General features: G+C 38.9%; 1 protein-coding gene across 3 annotated transcripts; it reads left to right on the top strand.

Moving 5' to 3' along the window:
• Positions 1-710: 710 nt before the first annotated feature.
• On the top strand, positions 711-23,377 carry LOC113013367 (ankyrin repeat domain-containing protein SOWAHB). Of its 3 annotated transcripts, none has more exons than XM_026154216.1 (14): positions 711-1,017; positions 4,777-4,838; positions 7,391-7,615; positions 8,280-8,402; positions 13,879-13,935; positions 14,282-14,383; positions 15,927-15,938; positions 16,098-16,100; positions 17,104-17,189; positions 19,139-19,225; positions 19,869-19,871; positions 20,263-20,265; positions 20,482-20,554; positions 20,801-20,867. In XM_026154216.1, exons 1-13 carry the CDS (start codon positions 885-887, stop codon positions 20,543-20,545), a joined length of 960 nt encoding a protein of 319 aa, XP_026010001.1. In that variant the 5' UTR covers positions 711-884; the 3' UTR covers positions 20,546-20,554; positions 20,801-20,867. The 3 variants fall into 3 exon arrangements, with proteins under 3 accessions (XP_026010001.1, XP_026010000.1, XP_026009999.1); XM_026154215.1 differs by lacking the exon at positions 17,104-17,189 and adding an exon at positions 23,040-23,377 and having other exon boundaries at positions 713-1,017; positions 20,801-20,896; XM_026154214.1 differs by lacking the exons at positions 16,098-16,100; positions 17,104-17,189 and adding exons at positions 18,937-18,941; positions 23,040-23,377 and having other exon boundaries at positions 713-1,017; positions 15,927-15,939; positions 20,801-20,896.
• The last annotated feature ends 2,719 nt before the right edge of the window (positions 23,378-26,096 follow it).

The following is a 26,096-nucleotide window of genomic DNA, read 5'->3' as shown; positions in this document are numbered from 1 at the left end:
AAAGAAAAAATAAATTCTGCAGCACAAACAATCTCTTTAAAACGTCTCTTATCCCAGCATTCTTGAACATATCATGGATTTCCAACTTTTTGGACCTTGTGAGCTAGTTAAATGAAACATCCCGGATAGTTTCTACTACTAAACACTCACAAACAACTGAAAAGCATTAAGGGTCCTGAAGCAGACACTTATTGTGAAAGGTCACAATCTATTTTTGAGGATGTGTTATAAGATTGTTACCTTACACTACACATATGAGACTTTAAATCAACATATTGTTGATTCAGTGTACAGATTTGACTGTTTTTTTTTAAAGCATCGCGATAATTCTTTCTTTCTCTCCAATCTGCACGTCATGGAAATAATCGTTGCAGTCCTCACAGGCAGTCCTGCATGTCGTGCAGATGCAGCAGGGAGTCACTGCTTAAACATATCTGCATCAGTAACGGCACTCTAAAGTTACCATAACAGTGGAAAGGGACTATTTTTGCATTAAATACTTTAACTTTTAAAACGTCTATCCGCCTAATTACAGTCCCATACACTGGCTTTTCAGCACAGTAATTGTACTAGTCATGAAGTATCTTAGAGCCCAGTATTAGTTATTTCACTCCAACAGTGGGAGCTGAATGTTTCCTTTTCACCGCTGGCACAGAAAACGCGGAGGACGAAAATGAAGACGTGTGTCTTTAAAGGGTTAACGGGGGGAGGAGGCGCAGCAGCGGTCAGCTCGCCTGGGTGGAGTGAACTTTAGATATGTAGTACAACAAATTAGCCAGGAGGAGAGCGGTGTGGCAGAGTGAAAACCCCCTAAAAGACTAGATTACTCGCTTAAGAAAAAACCCATCCTGGCCGGTAAGAGACGCTCCAAACACTGAGCTGAGATGAGTGATGTGAGCGAAGAGTCGCTGCTGGATTATTTCTACTCGGCCGGGGGCGACTCAGGCAGAGTCAAAAATGCAGATATACTGAGGACATTTAAGCCTTTTATTGGGCACAGTGACTTGCAGTTACGTGGTAAGTAACCAGAGGTTGTATCGTGGATTTAACTCCGTGGAAATATTAGGCGGAAAAAAAACCGGGCAGATGAAATGAGATGAGGTCGTGCTGCATCATTAGAGCGGGATGGCAAAATACCAACTGACCTCGTGTTAGTATGACAGTCCTCATAGTAAGACTAACATTTATCTTTTGGTTTGTTTGTGTTTTAAACACGCAACATCCCCCTTTGTCTGCTTTAACAAACGGCTTTGGGGTCGTTTTCATTGTTTTCAGTTGGAAAGGAGACATCTGGTTTACATTAAAAAGCCCCTCCAATGAGTTTCAGCAGGAATTGTGTCATTTCCTCCCTCGGGCACGTTTCTAACTCAAACAGAGGACCCGAGCCACCCCATCAACAAAACATGTCACTATGCAGTGTCACAAGAAGGCCCCGTGGCGGCTCCTCAGAAATGAAAACGACCAGTGGTTATAACTAATTATTACTTGGCTTTTATGCACCATTTGAGCCCAGGATCAGTGTATTTGCCATAGAGACTTTTTCTCCTGTTCTTCTCCACCCACCCACCTACTACAGATGCTTATGCAATCATGTCCTGAGTCACTGCTGACACCACGATTCTTCTGTTATTGGGTTTCTGCAGAAAAAAAAGTGTTTGGGAGTAAAGTTGTGTAACTCTATGTACTCATAGATATGCTTAGCTAAAACAACATTCTAACATTCTGACAAATAACCTCACTTTCATAGAAGATATCGGAACTATAGAGAGAAAGGGTAACATTTTAGCTACAAATTATTTGAAAAAGTTACACCTTTAAGCATTAAAATATACCGTATGCCTTTGGCAGACAGAAGGTTTGCTTTGACTGCCTTATTTGGTCTGGTGATAGCCTATATATAAAGATGGACATAACCAGCATGAAGTCATCCACTGTGTAGTGCAATCGTGTTATGAAGCCTCAAACCCTTTATTATACTTATTTTTTCCATGTCCTTAAGTGCACTTGCTGCCAGATGAGCCACCTCCTACTGACCATTAAAAATCTGTTTCTGCATTGGCTTCCCTTTGTAGACCCTGTATCCATATCCATGTTTTGTAGACTGTGGGTTATGACTATAATCGGTCCATAATTTAATTGGTATATTTATTGACTGGATGAACTAACTATTTTTATCAGCCATGGGTTACCTTCAACCAATGACATCAATGACCCATAGAGAATGAAGACGTAGTTGGAGCAGTTTTGAAAGGGTTGACTACACTCAGCATAGCTACATAGTCTACGTAAAAACAATTTTACATAGAAGCACATTCATAAGCAGTCACTTTCAAAACCTTACAGGTTTTAAGCTTCGTGTTCGTTGACACGCCCAAAATACCCATAGCTTTGAACTTATTGGCCAGCAGTTCCTTACAATGGCTTGATTAACATGCTGCCATAGACTGTGTGGTAGCACTGGGCAGAGACAGATAATTAACAGTCAACTCTAGCAGAAGGAAAAGAAAATGGAAAGATGGATTTTCATTCTTTTCTTCAGGTTTCTTATTGTTAGAATCATATGGCTGCATTATAGAAGATTTCACTCCCTGTACAGTGGAGTCCTTGGGTCCTGCACAACTCTGTTGCTTGTGAAGCTCGCACACAAGAATTTCACTCACATGTGCTGTACCAATGTACCTGCACATGTGATGTGACAATAAAAGTGATTTGATTTGATTTGGTCATGAAGAGGAAAATTAGCTATAAATAACAATACCACTTTTGTTCAAGACTGTAAACATGTTTATTTCAGCAGTAAATTGTGGCATTTTAACATATGGGTCTCTGGAGAATGGCTTGCTAAAGCGGCCTCTGGAAGATCTCTTGGCAAATATGATTGGCTTAATTATTTTTAGACTGCACACAAAAGTCACAGACAAAATAAACAGAACTCTATGTAGGTGTGACTAACTGAAATACATACCAGCAGGTATTTAAAGCAGAAGCAACATCTCATACTGTTTTTGTGTATTGTGCAAACAGATAAAGCAAAGATTTAACAGCTCAGGGAGTTATGAACTAAACAATAACAGGCGTCTGTGTCATAGAGTGGCAGCACCCGAACTAAACGTGCACATCAAACTGGTTTGGTGACATAAACACAGTTAAAGGTGTCACTTGAAACCACTTGAAGTTAGTGGTTATATCAGACCACATGAAGCTGCAGCACGGTGTATCAACTTAATAGCACGTTAAGGTTTATGAATACATTTTCTCTTTTCTCTAACAGGAGGATTATTTGTTTTTATTTTATCTTTTCAAAAGCTGTGCAGCACATCTCTTTTGTGTAGGTGTGCCTGCTAAACTAACAGCTGCGAGTAAGAGCACGTCTCACGAAGGCAAACAATGAGCTTGTAATGCTGTATCTAGTCCCTGTTCAGCAGTGATTTTACTTTTGTGACTGCCTGGAAATGCAAACATATTTTAACCTTCTCAAATGATTATCCAGAGTGACCTTGTATTGCAGTTGCCAGCATGCACTGTCCAGATGCTGCATCAGCACTGCAGTTGTTGACAGAGGTTTAGAGAGCTGCTTTGATGCTCTGCCATCTGACATCGCTGTCCAATTAGAAAAGTGCTTCCCACACATTTAAAGTCTGTCGTGGCATGCGGTTGCAGCTTTTCCTCGTGTAATTGTGGCGATAGTGTTTTAATCATAATTAAGTCCACATGCATGACTGGATGTAGACCTCTAATGGGGGCGTTTTTGTGCGTTTTTTTTTAAAATCAGACAACAAATCTGGGGCAGCTGGTAAAAGTGTAGCAGTGTTTGAGGGGAGGGGGGTACATGAAAGTGAGTTTGTGCGTGGGTTGCTTGTTTTTTTGCAGACCTCTGGCTAACAAGTAACTAGCACATACACGATATTACCCACTGTGCCATGCAAGGAATTCTTTTGTTTAGGCAGATGTAAGTGGCCACTTCCTTTGGATTTCCTGTTGTTGCGAATGCGAACTTTGCAACTGTCTCCCTACAAATGTTCTTTCCGTCCACATGAGGAAAAGGAAACGCTCCAATTGTCCCGAGCCGCATACTCACATAAACACCTTGGCGTGAATGGAATACCTACGTCTGGAAAGGTTTATGTTTGCGAAGCCGTCCTGGCTGCCTGATGATTAGTGTTAGCTTTTAATCACACTTTCTGCACAAGCCTGATATCTGCTCACTGGTGTAAACAAAGGGCAGGAAGCTTTATCTGATCAGCTCGTCACTTTGTTTGGTTCTCACAGGAAAGATTCACTGTAGGTTTTCAAGTGACTCGAGTTTTTAGCCTAAGGGATAAGTTAAATTCTGTTTACATATTTGGCTGGAGGGGAACGTATTTTCTCTTTCTTTAAACTGAAGATTGTAAAACATCTGCTCTGCCAGTAGTGTTCTCATCCAAACCTCATTTGTCTTGTTACTTCAGATAAAGTAACAGAACCCAACAGCTTTACCGGCAGACTCACAAACAACACATCTAGTATAAACACTAGAAATATATTCAGCTCCGTTATTGTGCTGTTTAATAAATATTATCTATTGTGCATCTTTGGGTATCTTAAGGTCTATGTACGCAAAACACATTCTTCTTATTGTCTTACGTCCAGCATCCACATCACTATAACAGTGTTTTGTGTCCTTTTTTCCATCCTTATTTGACTTTTTGAGTATTGGAAGCACTCATGTTTTAAAAAAAACATTAGAAACTATATTTAGTTTCCTGTTTTTGAACTCAAATATTTTTTCTTTTGCAGCCAAATACCGAGAGGAATTCAAGCTAATCATTGACCGAATCGCTGTGGTGAAGTCTGAGAATGTAAGTAAACTACTCAAATATTTTTACCTTTTCTGGGAAAAGTTATTCTCTCATTGATTTTCCAGTCATACGTCTTACACAGAGGCCATGCTGTGAAAGGCTCAGCGGAACCATCGTGACTGAACAAGGGGTTGTCCAATCTGTTCAATCTTTGTGTTTTGTAGAACCGTTTGTACCCACTGGTTTCCCCCAGGGGACACAGCTGCAGTTTGTGTTTCTAGACACTATTTCCATGAAGCGTTCTCATATGTAGACTAAAAATTCCTGCAAGAATAAACAGAGTAAACTCATCTGAGTTATAGATTTGATGTTTCTTTCTTGAAGAAACAGTTTGAAATGAACAGCACGCTTATCTGTGTGATAAATGTGAGGATACAGAGGGAGGTCTGGAGACTTAGCTCGCTGATCACTCTTTAAAAAGAAACACCTATCAGCAGCTTTAAAGTTCAGTAAATGACAAAATATCAAACCTGTGTAAATGTGCAAAAGAAGACGTTTAAAAACAAATTTTGGTGCTCTAACAGTTTCTTTTGGCAAATGCAGATACAAAATGCTAATCCCTGTAAACCAGCAATGTGTCGTTTTTACATTTATGTTTATCAGATTTAAACAGACTAGATGTAAAAGGTTATTTAATGGCTTACTGTGGAGTTTCATGCCTTTTGATGGAGCACGGTTGTAATTTTTTGTAAAGAAACTAATTTAGTCCTGGGTTTAACTTTGTACTTAAAGCTGCACTAGATCTAATCTAGATGAGCCCTCCTCCTGCAGCTCCCCCAGTCTGTTCTAAACTACACAAATATTTATAGTACAGTACTGACCGGATCTGTTCTGAAAAAACAAAAAACAACAATCCAAAAAACGGTTTGACCAAAATCTTCACAACAGTTAAACTTTATAAATCCTGAAAATTGGAAGAAGTGCTGGCATGTTACATCCTCTCAGATCACTTGAATCACAGCATGCTAAGAGACAGGCATGTGTCTCATAACTCCTGGTCCTATACATAACAGCCTCTGTGGGCCCCCTTCTTTTCTTGATCCATATTTCTCACACGTCTTCTGATATATTTTTTTAAACAAAGAATAAGCCAACAACTGTGCACAACAATGTGTAGTGGTCCTAAAGATAGCCAGTAATCAAATGTTTGTTTATTTATTTAAAAATTTTTATAATATGTCTATAAATCTATATCATTCAGTCCTCATTTCTCACTGTAGTATAAAATCACTAATTGTTAAATGAGTTTTGCTTTGAGAGGTCAAAAGGTGACCACCTAGGCCACCGTGATTGTAAATAATGTGCATATATATATTTTTTTTTCATATTTTGGATGGACAGAAACATTATGTGCATATTTTGATAATATCTTTAGAATTTAAAGTAATGAAGGAATGAATGAACTGTAAAGCACAAATTGCAGTACCTTGATAAAGTATTAATAATAATAGTAGGTTGAAATGCAAAGTTAGGTTTATGATTTCCTGTTTGTGCTCCTTTTATGTTAATTAAGTACCCAGCAAATATTTTTTAATTAATTCAGAAGCATTGTCACCGTGACATTTTAAAATCCTGTTTCATCTGCCTGGCTGGTTTCCTCAGGCCTTCTTTACCTCACAGCACAGCTGTTAAAAACAATGGGTCCAACACACGATAAAGGCTAATGCTGCCTTATGTTAGCACTGCTAAGCTTTCTGTTGCTATTGCTAATTGCTATCGATATATGAGTAACTTTTAGTTGCCACTGAACAAGCATATTTTGTGTCAACATCATTTGTTGATGGACTTGTTGCTCTTTCTGAAATTAAGTGCCATGCATTTCATGATGGTAATTTGTGCTGGTGATTTTACCACTACAATGGCCTGCTAAGAAATTATTATGGACTTTTCGTCTAATGATGCCAGCTGTAGATAGATGTGAGAGTACTATTGATTTTCCCATCAGAATCTTGGCATCATATACTTTACTAACCTACATAATATATGATCCAATCTGCAGACTTTACAGTGCTTAGATTCATGTAACCTGGACAAAGTTTTTTTAGTTGATGCTACAAAAAATTCTTTAATATTCCAACAAGATTTATTTAAATAGTAAGGCTGTAGCTAAGGATTGTTGTAAATTAATCTGCTTCAGCAGTAAACGGTGTCTGGGGTTAGTATCTTTAAGTGTTTATCTTCTAGCTGCCTAACTGTCCAAAATCCAATGATTTTCAATACTGACAGAGAACAGCAGCAAATCCTCACACTGAGGAATTAGATTAGATCAGTTAATCAAGCAGCTGAATGATCACCTCAGCTGTAATTCAAAGAAGCTAACTCAGCTTTTGAGGTTTAATAATTGGGTTCAAAGGGCATTAAAGATGTGAGGTCCAGCAAAATGATTAAAGACGTACTGATGAGTGTGATTAACGCACAAATTACTTTAATGTATCTAATGGTTCTTAGTTAGAAGCTACAGCAAGTGCTTCTAAAATTCACCTGACTGTGTGGTAGTACTGTTTCCTGCTTTATTTAACATGGATGTTGTACCGTTTCAATGTCTTTTACAGGGTGAGAAATATCTTATCCTCAAGAAGAAATACAGGAACTTGGTGCAAGAGCGAGAGGCCAAGCATCTTAGGCCAGATGGAGACCGAAAGAGACATCTGAGTCCAGCGAGAACAACAACAACCTCAGTGCAGTGGGAAGTGACAGATGCCCCGACATCTACTCATCATGAGAAGGAGGAACAAGATGTGCCAATGTCATGTGGAGAGGCTGACGCCACAGCAGAGGTGAATTTGAAATCAGCTCACTATTCTTTACTCATTGTGAAAGCCAGAAAAACTGTGGGACAGACAGGGTGTGGTTGAGCTACAACACTGGGTGCTAAAGTGTAAATCGCCAAATTTATTTCTCGCCTCAGTACTCTGTGGCTACTCTTTATGTTAGTGACACACTTTTCTAAACAAGGGCGTTGCTGTTCGAATGCTTCGGGTTTTTTCGCCCCTCTAATCTTAGCAAGTGTCAGCATTTACTGACAGAGCCGCTGTGTGAGAGAATAAAAAGCTGTTTTGTTTTGGCAAATCTAAGAATAAGCAATGTCCAAGGCCTTCTGTCTTTGCATAAAGGGCATCGTTGTTTAATACATACAACCAACTGTCAACAAACATTATACTCCGTAACCTCATAGTCATCATCCAACCATATTGTTCATGCAATAAAATTACATTTATGCTATGCTGCTTTTAGTATTTTCACACATGATTAGTCTGAGCAGGTACTGAAGTAAACATTATTTGCCCACACCAGATGGTGAAGGACGCTAAAAAGCAAGCAAAATGCTAATTCTGGCTGTTAACTAACACTCAACACAGCTGAATGTTTGGCCTGTAAACACTCAGCTCACAAATTAGGATCACACAAAGTTTATCAGACACTATATCTGTGCTCCTGTAGGACCAGCGAAAAGGTGCAGACCCTGTGCACCACTCTCCACGGCCACCTCCTGCCATCCAGATCCATGAAGCCCCAGAGCAAAGCAACGCAGAGGATGAGCTGGACAGAGATTCTGGGTCAAAGGTGACAGTTTGTTTAACTTAGAGGCAGTGTTTATTCTGGTATTTCCTGGCACAGAATAGTACCATCGGTGCCTTTCACACACCTGCAAAATGCAAACCCACTCACTAGCAGAGAAGTGTGTGCTGGATGGTCACGTTTCCAGGAAAACTGAGATGCAGTGTAAAAAGAAAGTAAAAATAAATGCCAGAAACTCATTTTAAAAAGCTGGACATGTTTACAAGTCTGCATTTCTTTTAAAAAAAACACCTTGTATGATCGCTTCAGTTGTAATATCAAAAAGTTGCCCGTTTATGGTTAATATTGAACCTGTGCTATGTAAACAACACATGCAGGAATCCAGCCTGTAAGAGAATTGCTGGCAGTGAAGAATTCAAAATAGAAAATGAAAAGATTCTTTGAATTTTATAACAAGAATTTTAATCCAGGTAGAAACCAGAGTCTTTAATTCTGTGAAAAAGAGTTTAGACTGGCACTAATACTGCTGGAGAGGCTTATGTCTGTGCATTAGTTGTTTTAGACAGTTTTAGGTATCTGGTTAATTGGAAACCCTTTGTATCTGAAGATCTTAAAATAAATGTAACGTCCTTTTGATAAAAGCTGCAGGCCTTTCAGAAGGACATTCACTGCAGGTTCATTCTCAACATTTAGCGTCTTTCACTGTACTTTGTCAGAGGAAGGGAAAGACTTCAGGGGAAATGGGAAACACTGACTCCTTTCACCCACCAGGTGGTGCCAAATAAATTAACTAGATTTGTAACCACATGTTAAATGTGAGAGGGAGGAGGACCAGTCGGGGGAGAATCTGCATTTAAACTAAGCCCTCTTATCATGGTAAGCAGCAACATGTTGAAGATCATTAGACATGGGGATTCATCCCAGGGACTTTCCTCGATGACCTGCACAACACGTAGATGAAATGTGTTGATGTGCGAGTGTGTTAATGTAGGACTTGAAGCAGATTAGGTGTGTTTATTTAAGGTGTCTTGATGCATGCTCAATCATCCAGGTAATCCAGGTAAGGAAATCCTAGAAAGTTGATGCTGGACGCTCCGTCTAGACAAACAGAATGAGCCTTATGGTGTTTATTTATGGTGGTAGCCACTACAACCTTTTATATCAGTACACCTTTTAAAGTGTTGACAGTTGTTTCATGTTACAGAGACCATCTGCCAACTGTGATATTTGGTTCTTGGATTAGAAAAGAAAAAGATATTTAGATTATCACAGTTCCCAGAAGTATTTGGGAGGAAACCATCATCACTTTGTTGTCTTACCCACTAAAAGAATTAACAACATGGTGTTGCGCCACAAAGTTGCTGGGTGTAAAGTTGATGTCCAATCTGATTTTCTTCCCACAGACATTGCCCAAATGTCTGTGCTACCTTATAATCTTCTCAGACCTGTCGAAATTTGGCCCGCTTCTCGAGAAGCGCTAAGGCAGGAGTGGCTCCACATCAAGAGGTTTTAGTGTGTCATGTGGTTCTCCATAGGGCAGATCTGCTAAACTCATGTTGGTCACAACGGATTACAACTAGAGCACAACTGAAAAAGGTGATTTATCAGTGCTGGCATGTGCGTTGGAGAGTTAAATAAAAATAAATTGATAAAGTTATTTAGAAATGGTACTTTCCATTAGTTTATTCTTCAGAGAGTGGCGAAAATGTTAGTCACACTATGAATGGTATGGTCATTGTACGACAATGATCCAGACTGACATACCTGTAAACTCATATTCACAAATTGCACTGCAGCCCTGAGCTTTTCTAGATGCCACCTGACTGAGGTATGCAAATGTTGAAGCAGTCACATTTGATATTAGCTTCTCTTTAACCCATCAGATCTCCGGTACAAAATCTGTGAGATGCCAAGTTGCTGGTAATAATGTGTCAATGCACCTCCCTCATCTAAACTTAAAGGAGTATTTTTTAGTAGTGCAAATGTGTGTGAAGACATTCCCTGCTGTGTGGTTCATGTGAGAAAGAACAGCTGTGGAAAATGTTGATTCTCCAGAAATAGTCAAAATTGAATGTGAAACAGCTTACATCTATCAGAACAATTGGCACAAACGTTTGGATAGAAATTAATAAAATATAATTTCTAAAAAGAAATATACATTTTTAGATTTAGACATGAATGTAGTCTTGAAATCATTCTCGATTCTTATGTTCAGCACTGTAAACCTGAACAAATTAGAACTTGTATAGTTGTAAGTCTTTTTAAGTTTATGAACTTAAAAGTTGAAGCTTATCAGAACATTATGAGAACAACAATATTTTGACTACATTTGATATGCATATTCTGACAAAAGTTTTAAAAAAGTCATAATAATTAAATTCAGAAATATTTAGTAAGTAGAACTTAATCAGTGATCAATTTGCTTTGATCAATGGGCCTTGATCAGTAGTTGTTGATCAATGGTCATGAGAATTTGCATATTAATGATGAAGGAACTGACTCACAGCCCATTGTTTCTTTCAATGGTGCTAGGTGCTAGTTTCAGTCAAGTTTTAGTTTTTATGTAATGTGCTGTTTATAAGATTGGGGAAACCTGCAGTCAGCTGAGACTGAAGAAGTCATTTTGATGAGTGACGAAATGTTTCTCACACCAAAAACGCTACGTCCAGATAAACAGAATCAACCTTTTGGGAACTAGAACTTAAAGTTTTCATTTATGTCTCCCATGTGAATAAGTTGACAAAACTTAAAAGGAAGCACAACAGAGTCACTTTTTAGGTTTACCAAAACTCTGTTTGAACTCCTTTGAAGGTTGGACCTCTGAGTACACATGCATTGGGGGGAGGGGGGAAAGTGCAATACAGGAGAACTACTTAGTCAGTTTAAAATTAATTGAACTATGAAGAAGTGATAGTTGTGGCTCTTCTCCATACAGTGCTATTTGTTCAAGTTCCTCCATACTAGTGTAAGAGATACCTGTATGGAGGTATCTTGGAGTATCCAAGAGATGCCCCAAATTTTGCCTGCCAGCATGTATGCTACAGTGAGAACACATTTAGTGGTGTGGCTAGCATATTTAGTTTGTAGAAATATTAGACATTGTTGAAAAAGAAAAAAAAAAACAATAATTCTCACTTTCAAAAGGCTGAGGTTCAGCAACATCTTCCTCTCAAAAAGCTCAGCCATTTCCACATGGTCATATCGCTAAAGGTTAATTTGTCTTTTTTTTTTTTTTTTAAACAGCTCACATCACTTACCTAACAAATACTCCTGCCCTTTTTTATCAGTTCTGAAATCTTTATGAGCTTCATCCCCTTAAATTTGAAAGACTTTGTCGTAATGTCTGTATACAATAGCAGTTTGTCTCAGCTGCCGTAGCAAACTCAGTCAGCTAAATTAGTGAAGTGGCTAGGTTAGCTTATTAGCTGTTAGCTAGCTGCCACTACAAAGAATAGATTTGCTGACATTTCACTAAAATGCTTTAGAAAAGAGAGAAATCTAAAGAAAATTCAAGTACGTACTGTGATACAAACAATGCTGTTAAAGGTCAACAGTGACTAATACAGAGCCACTTACAGCCAGTGTTCCTTGCTTTTCAATGAGTCTTCCAATCAAACAACTGCAGACAAGTGGCTGGACCCCTATACTTGACAGGAAATGACCTCACTAGTGAAGTCTATTTTAGAAAATAAAAATCTAAGTAAAAAAGGTCTGTTGACTGTTTTTAAAGCTTGCAGATAAATGCCTCAATAAATTCATTATTTTTAAGTCAAATTGTTTTTTGTTTTTTTTACATATTATAAAATTTCTATGAAATATTTAAAGAAAGAAATAAAAGCAAAAAAAAGATAAATATTGTTAAACTTTGTGTATAATGTTAGTGCAACAACCTGTGAGCAACCGATAAAAGGACATTCTAAATCAATCTCAATCAACCCAGCTGATATACCGACTAAACATGTATGTTTGGGATCACATTAACCCCAGGAGTAAGATGTCTGCCATATAATTTAAATAATTTAGTAAAATTAAATTATATTTTTTTAAGTAGCAGGTATCTAATATCCAAAATAGTTGAAGTTGATTCAAAATAATAAGTTGAATTAACTCAAATAAAAGAAAGTGTTAGATGAATTAAGCTTTTTTGAGGTACTCGAACTAATGTAAAAATATGTTTACATTACTTAGTTTATTTAAGTACTTTCAACGTTTGGGTTTACAGTGAGATTATAAAAGTTGATGAGCTTTAAAAGCCTTGCAAGCCTGTTCATCCATCCATCCATTCATCTGGCTGGTGTAGTAGCTTTGCCATGATTGGTTCCTCACCCTGTTTTTAAGCGAAAGCCCGGACACTCTTTGAAGGAAGCTCATTTTTTCTGCTTGCATATTATTTGGGTCACTACCCTCAGCTTGTGGCAATAGGTGAGGGTAAGAATGCAGACTGGCTGGTAAATTAGCAGCTTTGCTTTCACACTCCAGCTAATTTTGCTAATCAGTTGGCTTTTTCCTCTTACTCCCATGATGAGGTTAACATTTGTGGAGGCACATTTGTTTTAAGTGAAATATCTTTACTCAACTATGTGAAGATATTTATGTAACAATAACTTCAGGAATTCTTTGAAGAATACTGATATGCTAAGATGGAGAACTAACAATTACCTGCTAAACATCCCACTGTAACCATGTAATAATGGGAAGTTTTAGCTCAAAGCATTTCTGTCTTTAAGTACATCCTCAGTGTCTGTTGACTCAGTGGCCTGTTTAACTGTGGCACTTCAATAAATATTTAGATTTTGGACAAATGGTCACTTTTAGGACCGCTTGAGAATAATTTTAAAGGTGAGATGAAAATTCAAGATTCTTTCATCCTCTTCTGTCTTTCCCTTGAATACATACCCAACAATGGTATTTTGTTTTCTCTGTCTGTTATTACTGGTCGCCAGCAAAAATAGCTAAAAACGCATGTGTGCCAGAGTGGAGTAGGCTGGATAAATATCATCCCTCCACTTTTCGTGTTCGGCAGAGTGACATGTGCAGTTTGTGCCACAGACATGAAAGGGCCGAGTGTTCTAACATGATGTCTCTGTGTGAGCTGAGAACAATTTGCAATTCTCTCACACATAAATCAACCACTATGACACTTTTATACACCGCTTTCATTATTTAAGAAGTTCTCTTCTTGACCTCTTTACACTAATATGGTGACAAAAACATATGGCCTGACTGCAGGCGAGTTGTTTTTTGGGTTAATTGTTAATTGGATTGTTATTCATTACCCCTTATGTGTGAATGCGTCACCTCTGTCTCGCTGTCTCATTACCTATCTATCTGTCTCACACCCTTTGGTCACATCTCGCCGGCTGGAAAACATCACAGCAGTGTGACCAGTGTGTGAAAAAGTGTGTGTCCTGTGATCTCAAATCATGTTGTGGGAGTGTTATGACTGAAACAGTAGTTAACTTTTATCAGAGCTCAGCTTTTTGTCACCTCTGAGTAACACTCTTCTGACTTTGTGTTTCAGTCTGAGTCGGAGCAAGACGAGGAGGGTACAGGCAGTATGGGCTCTGCTTCTGTCGCTGTAAGTGCTTCTAGCTCTTTTTTCTATTGCTTTATTATTGATGAAGAGATATAAGTGAACCATTTCAGGAGTAGAGCCGCTGAAGTTTCCTTTTTGTCTCATTAACATGTGTCAATCATGGATTTGGCCTTGTAAATACACATTCACTCTCCCTGTGGTTTCACTAAACAAACAGCAGACGTTAAAATCCAAACCGTTGAAACCAGCTTCATCATGGGCGTCTCCCACAATGTGTCAGCTGGCTGTGACTAGTAGCATGTAGGAAATGGATTAGAGGTTTGTGGCCTCAGCACTATCAAAAGAGCCCATAACAGGATGTGTGTGTTTGTGTGTGTGTGTGTCCTAGCTGGATCCTTTAGAGAAGGAGTGGATCTATTCTGCTGCCGGTGCTCGAGTCCCTGACCTCTCTCAGCTGCTCAGACAGGACCGCGCACTGGCAAACAAGAAGGTAGTGCTGCCCTCTGCCTCAGTGCTTAAAGGATAAATCCAGTTTAGTACAAATTGGACATTTTACTATTATCACTGGATTTGATGGGGCAAAAAACACAAACAGCCAAACAATCAGAAAGTTTCACTTTAAACACATAACTCCTTTTCCAGACTTATTTAGAAAAGGAAAAAATGGTAAAACTATTATTGAAAACTGTTTTGGAATTGGGTAACACTGGCGAAGGACAGATATAATATAACAAAGTGGGCACAAGGTAAATTTTAATGAGGCCTCGCTAGACTGTCAACTTGTTAAGAAGGTATTCCATGAAGAAACCCATGAAAAAAAGGTCTCTGATAAGTTAAGAATACTTCTTACAATCAAAAGTATAAACAAAGATACGAATGTTAATTAACCTGCTAAATTACGACAGGTGAAGTAATAAAATGTATCTTCTCACAATGCAACATGGAAAGAAGATCAGTTTTACATGGAAATCTTGGAATATGGTGGTAATTGCCAAACAACTAACCATTGATACAAACCAAGTGCACCACGAAGGTATGATGCATCCCATCACACCCTAAAAACGTGACAGATTATGGTAGAAATTCTGTATTATTTAATCTTTTACATATATATTTAGTGTCGACATTTGTCAAAAAGGGTACAAGAGATGTAATAAACTTAAATGATTTGTTCTTACTGAAGCAGATAACACCGATTACTCATTATTAAACTATAATTAAAATAAATATTAGGCTTAGCGGTGGGTCAGTGAACACCCGTTGATCTGAAAAAATTTATATTTCATTACAGTTTTGCTGAGGTTGCTGGCTGTTGCTAGGTAAAATCAGTTGCAAAGAGGTATGCGGTGCTGCAAAGTTGTGCTTTTGAAAAAGTGCAGCAGGGCAGAATTTCTACTCTGAAGGGACAATTCAGTTGGTAGTTGTTGGGCTTATGCAAAGAAGACAGACTTTAGTGGTACTTAAAGAGTCTCCTGACATAGCAACACAATCCACACCCTGACGACCTGATTCATGTTCCAACTAACGGTTGGTCATCACAGTGCAAGAGCTTTAGAGGAAATTTGTCTCCCCTTTGGTACTTACACAGTAACTTGTAACTTACTTTACACAGTCTATTTATTTATTTATTATGTTTACTGAAACAATTAGTCACACAGCATTAATACAGACAACAGCATCAGGGGTTTTTAAAAAGCTATTCTTGGTCTCGTCTTTTTAATCTTCACAGTCCACACCTGCTGGAAAATTACAGCAGTGAGCAAAAGGGGCTTTAAAACGCTGCTGGTTCTGTAGTTCCAGGAAGTACTTGAGTAAGGATAAAATCTGATTGCTTCCTTGCTTGTGTTTCTGTCCATGTCAGAATTCAATGGTTATTCTAGTATTAAAGACATAAATAAATGATGACTGAAAAAAAGATGAGTAAACAAAAAGAAAACATATCTAACCGTTTCAAATGGCTGGAATAATAATTAATATTTGTTTTCACTAATACTTGTGTTCTTGTTCTATTTTTGGTGGGGTGGTGATACCAGGATTTCACTTCAGTGAGTATTTGATACCCTATACGTAGCATGTTGCAGTATTATATCTACTTTGTGTTCATTGTTGTTTATCGTTCAATGACTATTTCTGACCTGTTGCTTCTCGCGTTCTCTTTTTGACACACGATGGCCCCTGGCTGTGACCGTGCCCACCTTTTCCAGGGTGTAAGTTTCACACATCATACTTCCATCTGCATCCTGTAGAAATTCGAAGTTCATTTCCAATGCCCTTTGGGAAAATTCTCAATGCATCTGCAATGACTTGTACTCAGATTTGTCTTTCGCTTTCGTAACGTTTACAAGCTCATCCTGCTGCAATTTTTTTCCCCTTAATAGTATTCTGAGAACTCTGTGTTAAAACATCCAGATCACGCATTTCAAAGGTCCACTATCAAAAGGATTATGAAAGATAGCTTTTTAGCTCCTGTGCCCCCCTGACAACCCAAATCCTTTTATTTGTCTCCCGGTGCGCTTAAGAGATTTTGAGCTCCTGTTTGTTGTCCCTCCCCTGTGTCACAGTTCTCACACCGTCCTGTGGCCATGGCAGACCACCTTCTAAGAGTAGCCTTAAGCCTTTGCCATCTCTACCCGGACAAGATAGCACGGCCGCCATTGAAGTTTAGGGAGATGGGGAGGGAGGGGGGGATTAAGGAGAGTCTTAATGCCCCACAAAGAGTTCACCCACTTAAAGATAATCTGAAAGTAATAGAGGAGGCTGGGATTAATTGTAGAACAATGCTGGTTGTGTCCCTGGGAAGGTGCTAATTCCCCCTCAGGCCTCTTTGATGTTCCTCTTTAGCCTTCAATCTTTCCCTGCTCTGCAGTGGTAGAAGCATTTCCAGAGATAATGCACAGTGATACCGACAATCAAAAAGTCACACGACTGCTGGCGTCTTTAACACTGGGAATTATTATATTTGATCTTTTGCTGGCTTGATTTTACTTAACAGAGGTTTAGCCGAGTGTACCACATAGCAAGCTGCAAATCACACGTTTGAGCAGCACTGAAGGGATTACCCTTCAGTGTTGGGAGGACTTAAGTGTTTCCTGTTCTGACAAAATGTTTGTGAGGATAAGGTGGATTTATAGATATGCTCTTCAAACAGTGACCTAAAAGTGAAGGCTTAACACAGGTCATCTCACCTGAATGCAGCACTTCTCACCCCAGAGTCTAATGGCCTTTCTCTCTTCCTGTTCTCCTCATTACGTGGGCCTCCGTTTCTGCCGTGATGGACTTCCCCTGCCACACAGTTTGTAAGTACATCATTAGCCCATCACTCCTCTCTATCTTCCTCCACATCCAGGGAAGTGTCAGGCACACAAGGCCTTTGTGTCCCCTGTCGATGTCCTCTTTAGCCACCACTTCCCTCACTGGAGAGCACGTGGTGGGGACAGAGCCATCCCTGAGTGAGCAGACAGGTGGGGGGTTACCTCAGTGTGCAGGAACAGAAATGAGAGGTGCAGGAGGGAAAGACGCAGCATCCTGTTCAGCCTCGTCCATCACTCCTGCCCACTGAGAAACCCGCTGAGCCGCCTGTCAAAGAGCCCCTTGGCCAATCTGTCTTAAGCTGTGACAGGGGACAGACAAAAGAGATGGAGATACTCCAGCCAGACAGCATCTATCACAATCTGTCTCGCAGACGAGCGACGCAGAGAGATGGAGCTACATATGGCTTCCTCTTTGCCTTCAGTGGATAAGATAGATTTTTCTGTTGCCAGCTGTTGAACCAACTTGTTTTGCTATGAGCATTAGGAGTTCTGGACAAAATTTTAAGCACTGGTAGTGTCAGTTTCTCTTGATATTTAAGTCACAGGTTGACCATCCAATCCTCTGAGAAACTTTATCTGGTCCCAACATTTCTAAACATCTACTACATTAAAAAAAAGGTGTTGACAGCATTAATAAGACCGTTTTTTACTAGTCTCGTGGGTACAGAAGATTCTGTTTCCCATACAGATTGGTGGAAATGACACAAGTTACACAATACGCATATTAATGCTGACAAATTTGACTGATATAAAATTTTTGAAATATTTAGTGTGAAAATGAACATAATATGAGGATTTATTACTAATGGGGTATGACAGAAAAAAGGACAAAATGCTAATATATCCACTTAATTTGTCCAAAAGATTGAATTTTTATACATATTACACATAAAGGTATATATATTATACACATTTTTAAACAGCTGCAAGTTTTTTAAAGATCTGAGGCATTCAAAGACTGTCAAGTATTTATTTTAAAGAAAACAGAGATATTTAGCTTTGTAACGGAAGTGTACTGGTAGTTGTAATGGTAATTTATATAATGCAGTGTGCTTCTAATTTGAGAGAAAGAAAAAAATCATTGCTGATTTTTCACAGCCACACGTTTTTATCAAATAACGTCAGTATTTTTTATGTTATGTTGTAGCAGTGAATAGTAGTAGTGAGATCATTCGACCAGTTAAACTCATAAAATCATCACGATAAAAGAGTTTTTTTCATTTTATTTGATCCCCTGTGAAGCTGTTCAGTTAACCGAAGTAAAGAGGTTACAGGGTTTTCATCTGTCCGCAGTTAACATGAAATTCTGAAATGGTTACTGTTTGATTTGCTCTGTTAAGGGTCAAACTGCTGAAGGGATGGATGTGGTTACTTAGCTGACATCTGCACCTACGCTGCTTTCACCTGTTGATAGCCCATAATTATGCAGCTTAAAGTGTAGGAAAAACAGAGGAGATCACAGTTCTAGTCAGACAGGTGGATATGATTTGCATGTGCTGCGTGTACACATGCGTATTATTTTCACACCTATGAACATATTTTTGCTTGAGGACCTCTCCGTGTATCTCTCAGACTTCTATCATGGGAGCTCTTGTTTTCCTCCTTGACGTGTGCTGACAGTAGTGCGGTGATGTCTGGGTGGGTCTCCCCTCTGCGGGTCACACTAACATCATCAATCTTCCCCCTGGTGACAGGCGGCTGGGCCCCCCAACTGTGGGCACAGGGCTGTGTTGTTTTGTAATTAGGCTTCGTTAGATGGCAGGAAACCATCCCTCCATCTTACCATCTCTCCACAGCCCTCCCCCGTGCACAGCTGGCCCTCTGAACTCAGATAGCCAATAAGAAGCCCAGCTCACTGTGGACCACTTGTAATAATGCCAAATATTATCTGATCATATTTTTAGGACTAACAAATGTTTCCCTATTCCAAACAGACAGCTCTGCACTGGGCTGCCAAACATGGCAATGAGGAAATGGCCACACTCGTGGTTAATGCCGGTGGCGATGTCAACATTAAATCAGTGAGTGCATTTTTTTTTCCCCTTAACTTTAGACAATAAGTTTAAAAGGGCACTCTTAACGATTTCATGCTTCACATTATGTATTTAAGTTCTAAAAAATGTATCCAAATAAAAAGAATCCCTACATATTCTAACATTCACTTCCCAGTATCCATGTCTTATACTATCCACTAATGTAGAAGTCCTATTTATATTTAACATTATCCAAGTCACAGTTGGAGCACTCGTATGCACAGAAAAGCATGAAACCCTGTCATTTGATTCATTGGTCCAAAACATTTAAGTACTATATTAGTATATACATACTTCTTTGATGATAATGTAAAAGGTAGAAGACGTATTATGGCAGACTAATGCAGATCTATCAGCAAACAAGTATAAATGCAAGCAACAATATTGCCCAGAGAACTATAAATTGCACTTTAATGAATGGCTGTTTGGCTAGTTTAGCCTGAATGCTTAAAAGTTCAGGCTCTAGGCTTACCACCAGAGACAAAGAATAAATTACAGCTGTTTTTATAAGCAGTGTCTCCATCGTGGGTGAACTGAAACCACAGCAGTGCCCTTGTAAATTTTATTTCAGTTATGCTTTAGTGTAAAATCGCAGTCATTGTTTTCTTCATGGCGTTCTTCTTTCTTGCAGCACGTGAGTAACCAGGCTTTTCCCGGGCACGGATGGGTAATGTACAGTAAATGATTTGTCTTGAAAGAACAACCGCCTCGCTGCTGGCCTCTTCTGCTGTGATGTAATGCTCCTAAAAGATCTCTGTGAAGATCCAGCTGTACAAATGTATTACAGGAGCACGTGTGGCTGCTGCGGGTCTACTCCGCTAATAAATCATGTCATGTCATTTTAATTGTTTCCCAAAACAGTGCGTCAATGTGCCAGCATGCACAACTCTACAACTATGCAATTTTCAGAGAATTACATGCAATTATGTTTTTATCATTATCTGGTGTTTCCATAACCTTTGCTAATTTGTATATTCTTTTCCATGCTGTTTTCATTGGCTGTCCTTGGGCCTGGGAAACTCTAGGGGGTAGGTACTTTCAGCAACCTTCCAGCACTTTGCCAAAGTTATTCCCCTCACCTCCACACAAAGTCAAAATGTAAACTCGAAACTCTTTTTATGTGTCGGTTGAGTGACTGTTTTTGGCGTGTTTGCATACCAAGCGGCCTCACCAAGAAATTACCTTCAGAATACACATGTACTTGCATGTTTTCATTTTGTTTTACACTTATTTTTGCTCTGCAGGGATACACACCTTTACACATCGCAGCGTTACATGGACATCGGCACATTCTTGACCTGCTCGTAGGGACATACGGTAAAAAGTGGTTTTGTTTAACCTACTGGTGCCACAAAAAATGCTTTGCAAGTTTTCGCCACTGAAAAAGAATCTTGCAAGTAATTTAAAGAGTAACAGCTGGTTACCTCATGTAGGTAGATTTGTTTACCTTTAGATTATGTGTCATTCCTTAAAGCTTTTGGTGTAAGATGTCAGTGAAGTATCTGCTTAGGCTTATCTGCTGCTTAGTCTCTGCTTTCAGTCATTTATTTTTTGTCTTACCAGGGGCTAAAGAAAACTTGCGGGACTACAGTGGTCATCTTGCCTGCCATTATCTTAACATCAAAGAAGCAGAAGGTCCAGATGAAGACTGTGAGCTACGTGAGTGAATGATTCTTCTAGTTTTGCTGCTAAAACTATTTGATGACCTTCCCTGCTGTGGTTTTGTATTTTGTTTAAATTCTTTATTTGGAATTAGCTCCTTTGAAAATAGGATTAATACACTTCAGGCTCATCCACACAAATGTGCATGGGGTGAAAAAGATATAGGGGAATATGTGCGTTATTCTCAGTCTTATGTTTTTCTTTTCAGACACTGGTGATCAAGTAAAACGGAACAATACAAACAGTGTAACGCATGAGAATTAAATCCCCCGTCCACTCGGTGCTATTTTGCCAACTGTGTCATCTAACTTCAACATTTTAATATAAAATCAACAATATCAGCTGCACAAAATAGAATCAATAATAATAAATAGATATTCAGCTTCATTACATTCCTACATATCAGACTTGCCTGAGATATGTAGTCTGCTTAGATGTTTTCTGCTTTGTGCAGAGCAACAACTGCAGTGCGTCGGCCCTCTAATACCCACATCTGTAAACAGGGAATGCCAGTCAGGTTGGGGTTGATCGTTTCACACAGCAGTGTGTGTCTGTATCAGCCCATCACAGCAGCTTTACCATTACAAACAGTGATCATAATTTCTTCAGAGACACCCTGCATAGCAAGAGTTTGCCGCTGCAGGAGGCTGCAGGATGCATGTTAAAAATCAAGGTGGGGGATGAATTCTTTAAAATATCCTTTTAAAGAAACTTTCCTGTTCACAATAGGAGTGTTTCAAAAAAATATCTACATCCAGAAGAAAACACAAAAAGCAACAGGTGGTGATATAACTCTAGAAGTATAGAAGTGTCGGCCAATCAGCAGCCTAGGAGGGATAGTTATTAGACAAACAAACACGGCACATGGCAGTACAAAGGAAAATCTGAAAATACAGCCGTATATGCTGACGTCCATGTTCTTTTCTTACAGCAATACACACTGAACGCATGAAGTAAAACAAATTAGTTCACACATTTGACACTTAACTCCTCGTCCACACATAAGCAGTTTTTTAAACATTTGGTTTTGAAAAGGAATCCTTGGTTTATCACAAGTCACTGGGACTGTGTTTGATTTAAGCAGCTCTAACCACACTTTAAGTTGAAATAAATAAATAAATAATAAATAAGTAAAAATATTTTTTTTAGGAATAGCTCAACATTTTGGAAAACATAGAAATTATGTAAGCCTGCCTATCTAAATACTTGCATATCACTTTTCTTTAATAATATTTATATATTTTTACTATATTCGAATTTATTCTACTAACTGTAGTAACACAACCGGTTTCATTTCTTTTAAATAACAATTGATGTAACTGCATATTTATGGACACTGACACTAATAGAAACTATGAATCCCCTGTCACTCCTCTGTGACATTCAGTAACCCCATCCTGAGTCATTTTCCTTTTGCCAAAAGGAAAAACAACACTTGCTCCTCATCCAGGCTTGTAGTGCAGCTACACTGAAGACAGTATTCAATACAGAGGAAGTGATCAGGTTTTATTGATTAGTAAATCTGTGATGTTTTGGACTCAAAAACGTACCTAACCGTCTAACCCCCTGCAAGCAATGTGCACTGAAGGATGAAGGATTAAATAAGGAATTTCTGGACAGCGGAACTTAAACTTGGACCCAAATTCAAATTTGAAAAGGCTGTTGGAAGACATCCATAGAAATATGCAGATTTACTTTATCCGCTTCTGTTTTTGAACAGAGGAATGTCACTCTGTCTGCACACCAACTGTGAAGTAGACAGTTACTGTAGTTTTGCATAACTATCTGGTGTAGGAGGGAACAGCAGTGTTCTGTGTTTATGATAAGCTAAGCTACACCACATTGGTGTTTATTTCCTGATCTAAACTCGACAAGACAGAGGAGAGGACTGTTTTCCCAAATGTTGAAGTTTTTTTTTATGCCATGTCCCGTCCTGAAACACCTCTCTACAGTTTGTGCCCATTAATGGCAATAAAAAAAAAGGATTTGATTGACTCAGAAATCATCAAACCTTGGTTTCACTACAAAGTTTCACCTGCATTGTTACTATGTATCAGCTACTATTAGTGTAACATCGGACACTGTATAGAACACTGTGGTTCTTTCACTCATTAATGAATTTTGTTTCTTATGCTTTCAGAGTTTCAAGTAACTCAGGCCAGGGAGCGGAACAAGAACAGGAAGTTGGCATCGTTGTTTCACTCCAAGAAGAAGTGGGGGTCAGCAGAGGAGCTGGCTCCGATAGAGGAGGAGAGGACAGCGTCACATCAGCTCGCACTTCCTGCTTTTAGACCCAGAAAATTCTCCCGCTGAGGGAAAACAAACTCCAGGGTCAACCCTGTTCTGACGCTGTTCCCACACTCACTCTGTCACTCACTTTGCCCTTTCAGGCATTCATATTTACACACATGTACCAAGTATTAATGTGTATATTTATTATATGTACACAGACACACACGTACACAGACACACACACACACACACACACACACACACACACACACACACACACACACACAGGATTCACACCTGTGCTTACAGATCCAATCAAATGTTTGCCACCTAAACAAAATTAGAGAAACCAGGTATACTTGTTCATGCATATAATCCATATTTTTCCTCACAGCTTGTTTAAATATTTTTTTGAATTTTTAATTTTGTTGATGGTCAAGCTAGTGATTTTCTCTATTTTTCTTGTTTTATTGTTTACAAATTCAATGAAAAGACCAAAAATGATAACGTCTTAGTCTCCCTCTCTATACTTGTTCAGCCTTTCAGTGGTTTTCAGATCTCTAACTTTTAAAAAATTGCTCAAGAATGCACATTTTTAAGAGTGACCACCGAATCAAAACTTTGTATTATTGGAGAGTATTTTTAGTCGTACATCGGCTGGCTTAGTAAGAATTTAGGGATTAAAATAAACTACAGTTTTAACGATAAATAATACACCACACTGATCTGTAGTTGGTAGGTTTTTAAGCAACGGCTGAGCATTCTGGCACAGAAAAAAAAAGTCTGACTTTAAGTTGAGCGATAGTACTTCTCATTTCCATATATACAAATAAAAGTTACCAGACTTGGCCCTTAAAAGGATCATTTAATGTCTTTTGTATGTTTCGGTCCTTTAAATGCACCATAACTTAAGCTGAACATTGCAGTTAAACTGATTTCCTTCAGTCCTTGACAGCAGCTAACGTTAATTATGTGGTAAAAGTATTATTTAAAACTTAACACTCTTAAGGGAATGTACAGAACAGTGCCTCACTGCAAATATAATTCACAAAAACACTAAATTTAGCATTTAACCATTTCATTTCACTCTGCTTCTTTAAAAAAAACTTTGCTCATTGCCCTCCTTTCAACAAAAATAAAATACTAAACCTTCCCTCTTTTTCTCGCGCTCCTCCTCCTCCACCAGCTCACACTCAAATACAGAGTCTATAACACGACTTTATAAATGAGCAGCTGGAAAATTCACCCAGTAATGAGATAATGCAATCAAAACAAGGATAAATATTTGTTGTGTCTAAGCTGTCTAAAGCAGGTTTCTTACAAATGACTTTTCAGACAGCACTGAAGATTAGTTTCTTGAGTAAATGAATAAGCATTTGCCTGTTTGCATAATATTTGGCAGCTGTGCTTCTAATTTGTAGTAACTGGGCTAAACATACAAAACTATTATTTTTTTCTTTTTAGATCTTGAGATTTAGTGCAAAGCAGTATTAGCATTTTTGCAAGCCTATATCTCTGCTGTGCCCCTGCTGGTTACTCTCAGGTTAGAATAACTGTGTATCTGACGTGAGGCAGTTTTTCTTAGTTTGGTGGTAAAATAACTCTGAGCACAGATGAAGTGACTCTGTTACTCGATGAAGGATTGTTAGGGAAACAAAAAGTGGTGTTTGCTGATTGTACTTGATTTGCTCACCAGCTGTTTATCAAAATGCCTGGTAACTTTTTTTTTAAATGCGTTGTTACATTGTGTTCTAAAGATTTTGCCAGCTGCTTTTAATGCTTTAAAAGTGACATATTCATTACTTTTATGTTGTTGGCAAAGATTCTCATTTTGTGTCATTTATTTTTAATCTAATTCTAGCCTCAGTTACATTTTTGCACATTATTTATATAATGAAGATATTTTGTAATTAAACTGCCTTTTATATGAAGGTGCGTGTCTTTGAATTTTCTTCCATCAACATTGTTGAGCGTCTACTTATTTGCGACATTGAAATCGACTTGGCCGTTCACACCGCGGCTTCCCTGGCTTGTAATATTGCTTTGTTTTCTCTTTCTATACAATAACCCCGGTTTTTCTTTAAGCTGCCTTTGATCTTACTTCAACTTACATGACTTGGTGGGCTACAGATGGAGTAAATATGGGCCCTGCTAACTCGCCATACGGCTTTAGACCTTAATACCTGATTAGCTGAAAAGGGCAGCACTTGCTTTTGGTTCTTGGATATCAGACAACACAGAGGGGAACAGAGGCAAGTGTTTTTGTGCTTCATTTTTGAAGCGGGGATGTTGCGGGGGGGATAAGAGGGAGTTTCTGTAATAGATACTTATCTTACTGCCCTCAAGCCCCTCAAACAAAGTCCCCCTCTGAAGAGATTATAACCCAGGGAGGGCACATTAACTTTAATCCGATGCTTTGAGGCCTCGCACCCCCATACCTCCCTCTGCCCCACTTATTTCAACCCTCCTGTTGTCGGGGGGCTACCTTGTATCTGGTGCATGTATGAGTAAGGCCTGTGGCTACACACGAGGGTTGTGTTTTTGCGCATGTATGTGTGTGAGTCAGGGGGTGGAGCGACTGTTTCAATAGCACGCTGACTCTAATGAAAAGCATTGAGGGGTGCATACTGCTGTGTAACTGATTCCTCTCTCTGAAGAGATTAGGCGCTACATTGTTGGTTCGGTTGCTCATTTCCATGAGAGCGCAGCCTCCCACCAGCGGCTGCTTGGCTTTGTTATTTTGAGTTGAAAAACACAGAGCCCAATGTCTTTGGCTTCCTTGTTACCATTGTTTCACAAATAGGCCAAAATGTAGATGTCACGTCACAGATGCCCAATAACCTCATTAGCTGCTCTCTGTTTGACCATAGAAAGAAAATAATAGATGTGTGAACTTCAGTTTGCTCAACTGGAGAGAATTTCTGCATAGCTCTGAGGTAACAATACTGTTGAAACTTTTGTTACG

The sequence above is a fragment of the Astatotilapia calliptera genome, chromosome 20, assembly GCF_900246225.1.
Source record: "Astatotilapia calliptera chromosome 20, fAstCal1.2, whole genome shotgun sequence".
Lineage (NCBI taxonomy): Eukaryota > Metazoa > Chordata > Actinopteri > Cichliformes > Cichlidae > Astatotilapia > Astatotilapia calliptera.
Note: the sequence above shows the minus strand (reverse complement) of the source record. Positions and strands in the feature narration are given on the sequence as shown.

Coding starts and splice junctions, on each gene's coding strand:
- LOC113013367 (XM_026154214.1), top strand. CDS start 885: ATGAGTGATGTGAGCGAAGAGTCGCTGCTGGATTATTTCTACTCGGCC. Junction 7,616..8,279: donor AGGCTGACGCCACAGCAGAG/GTGAATTTGAAA, acceptor GTGCTCCTGTAG/GACCAGCGAAAAGGTGCAGA. Junction 8,403..13,878: donor ACAGAGATTCTGGGTCAAAG/GTGACAGTTTGT, acceptor TTTGTGTTTCAG/TCTGAGTCGGAGCAAGACGA.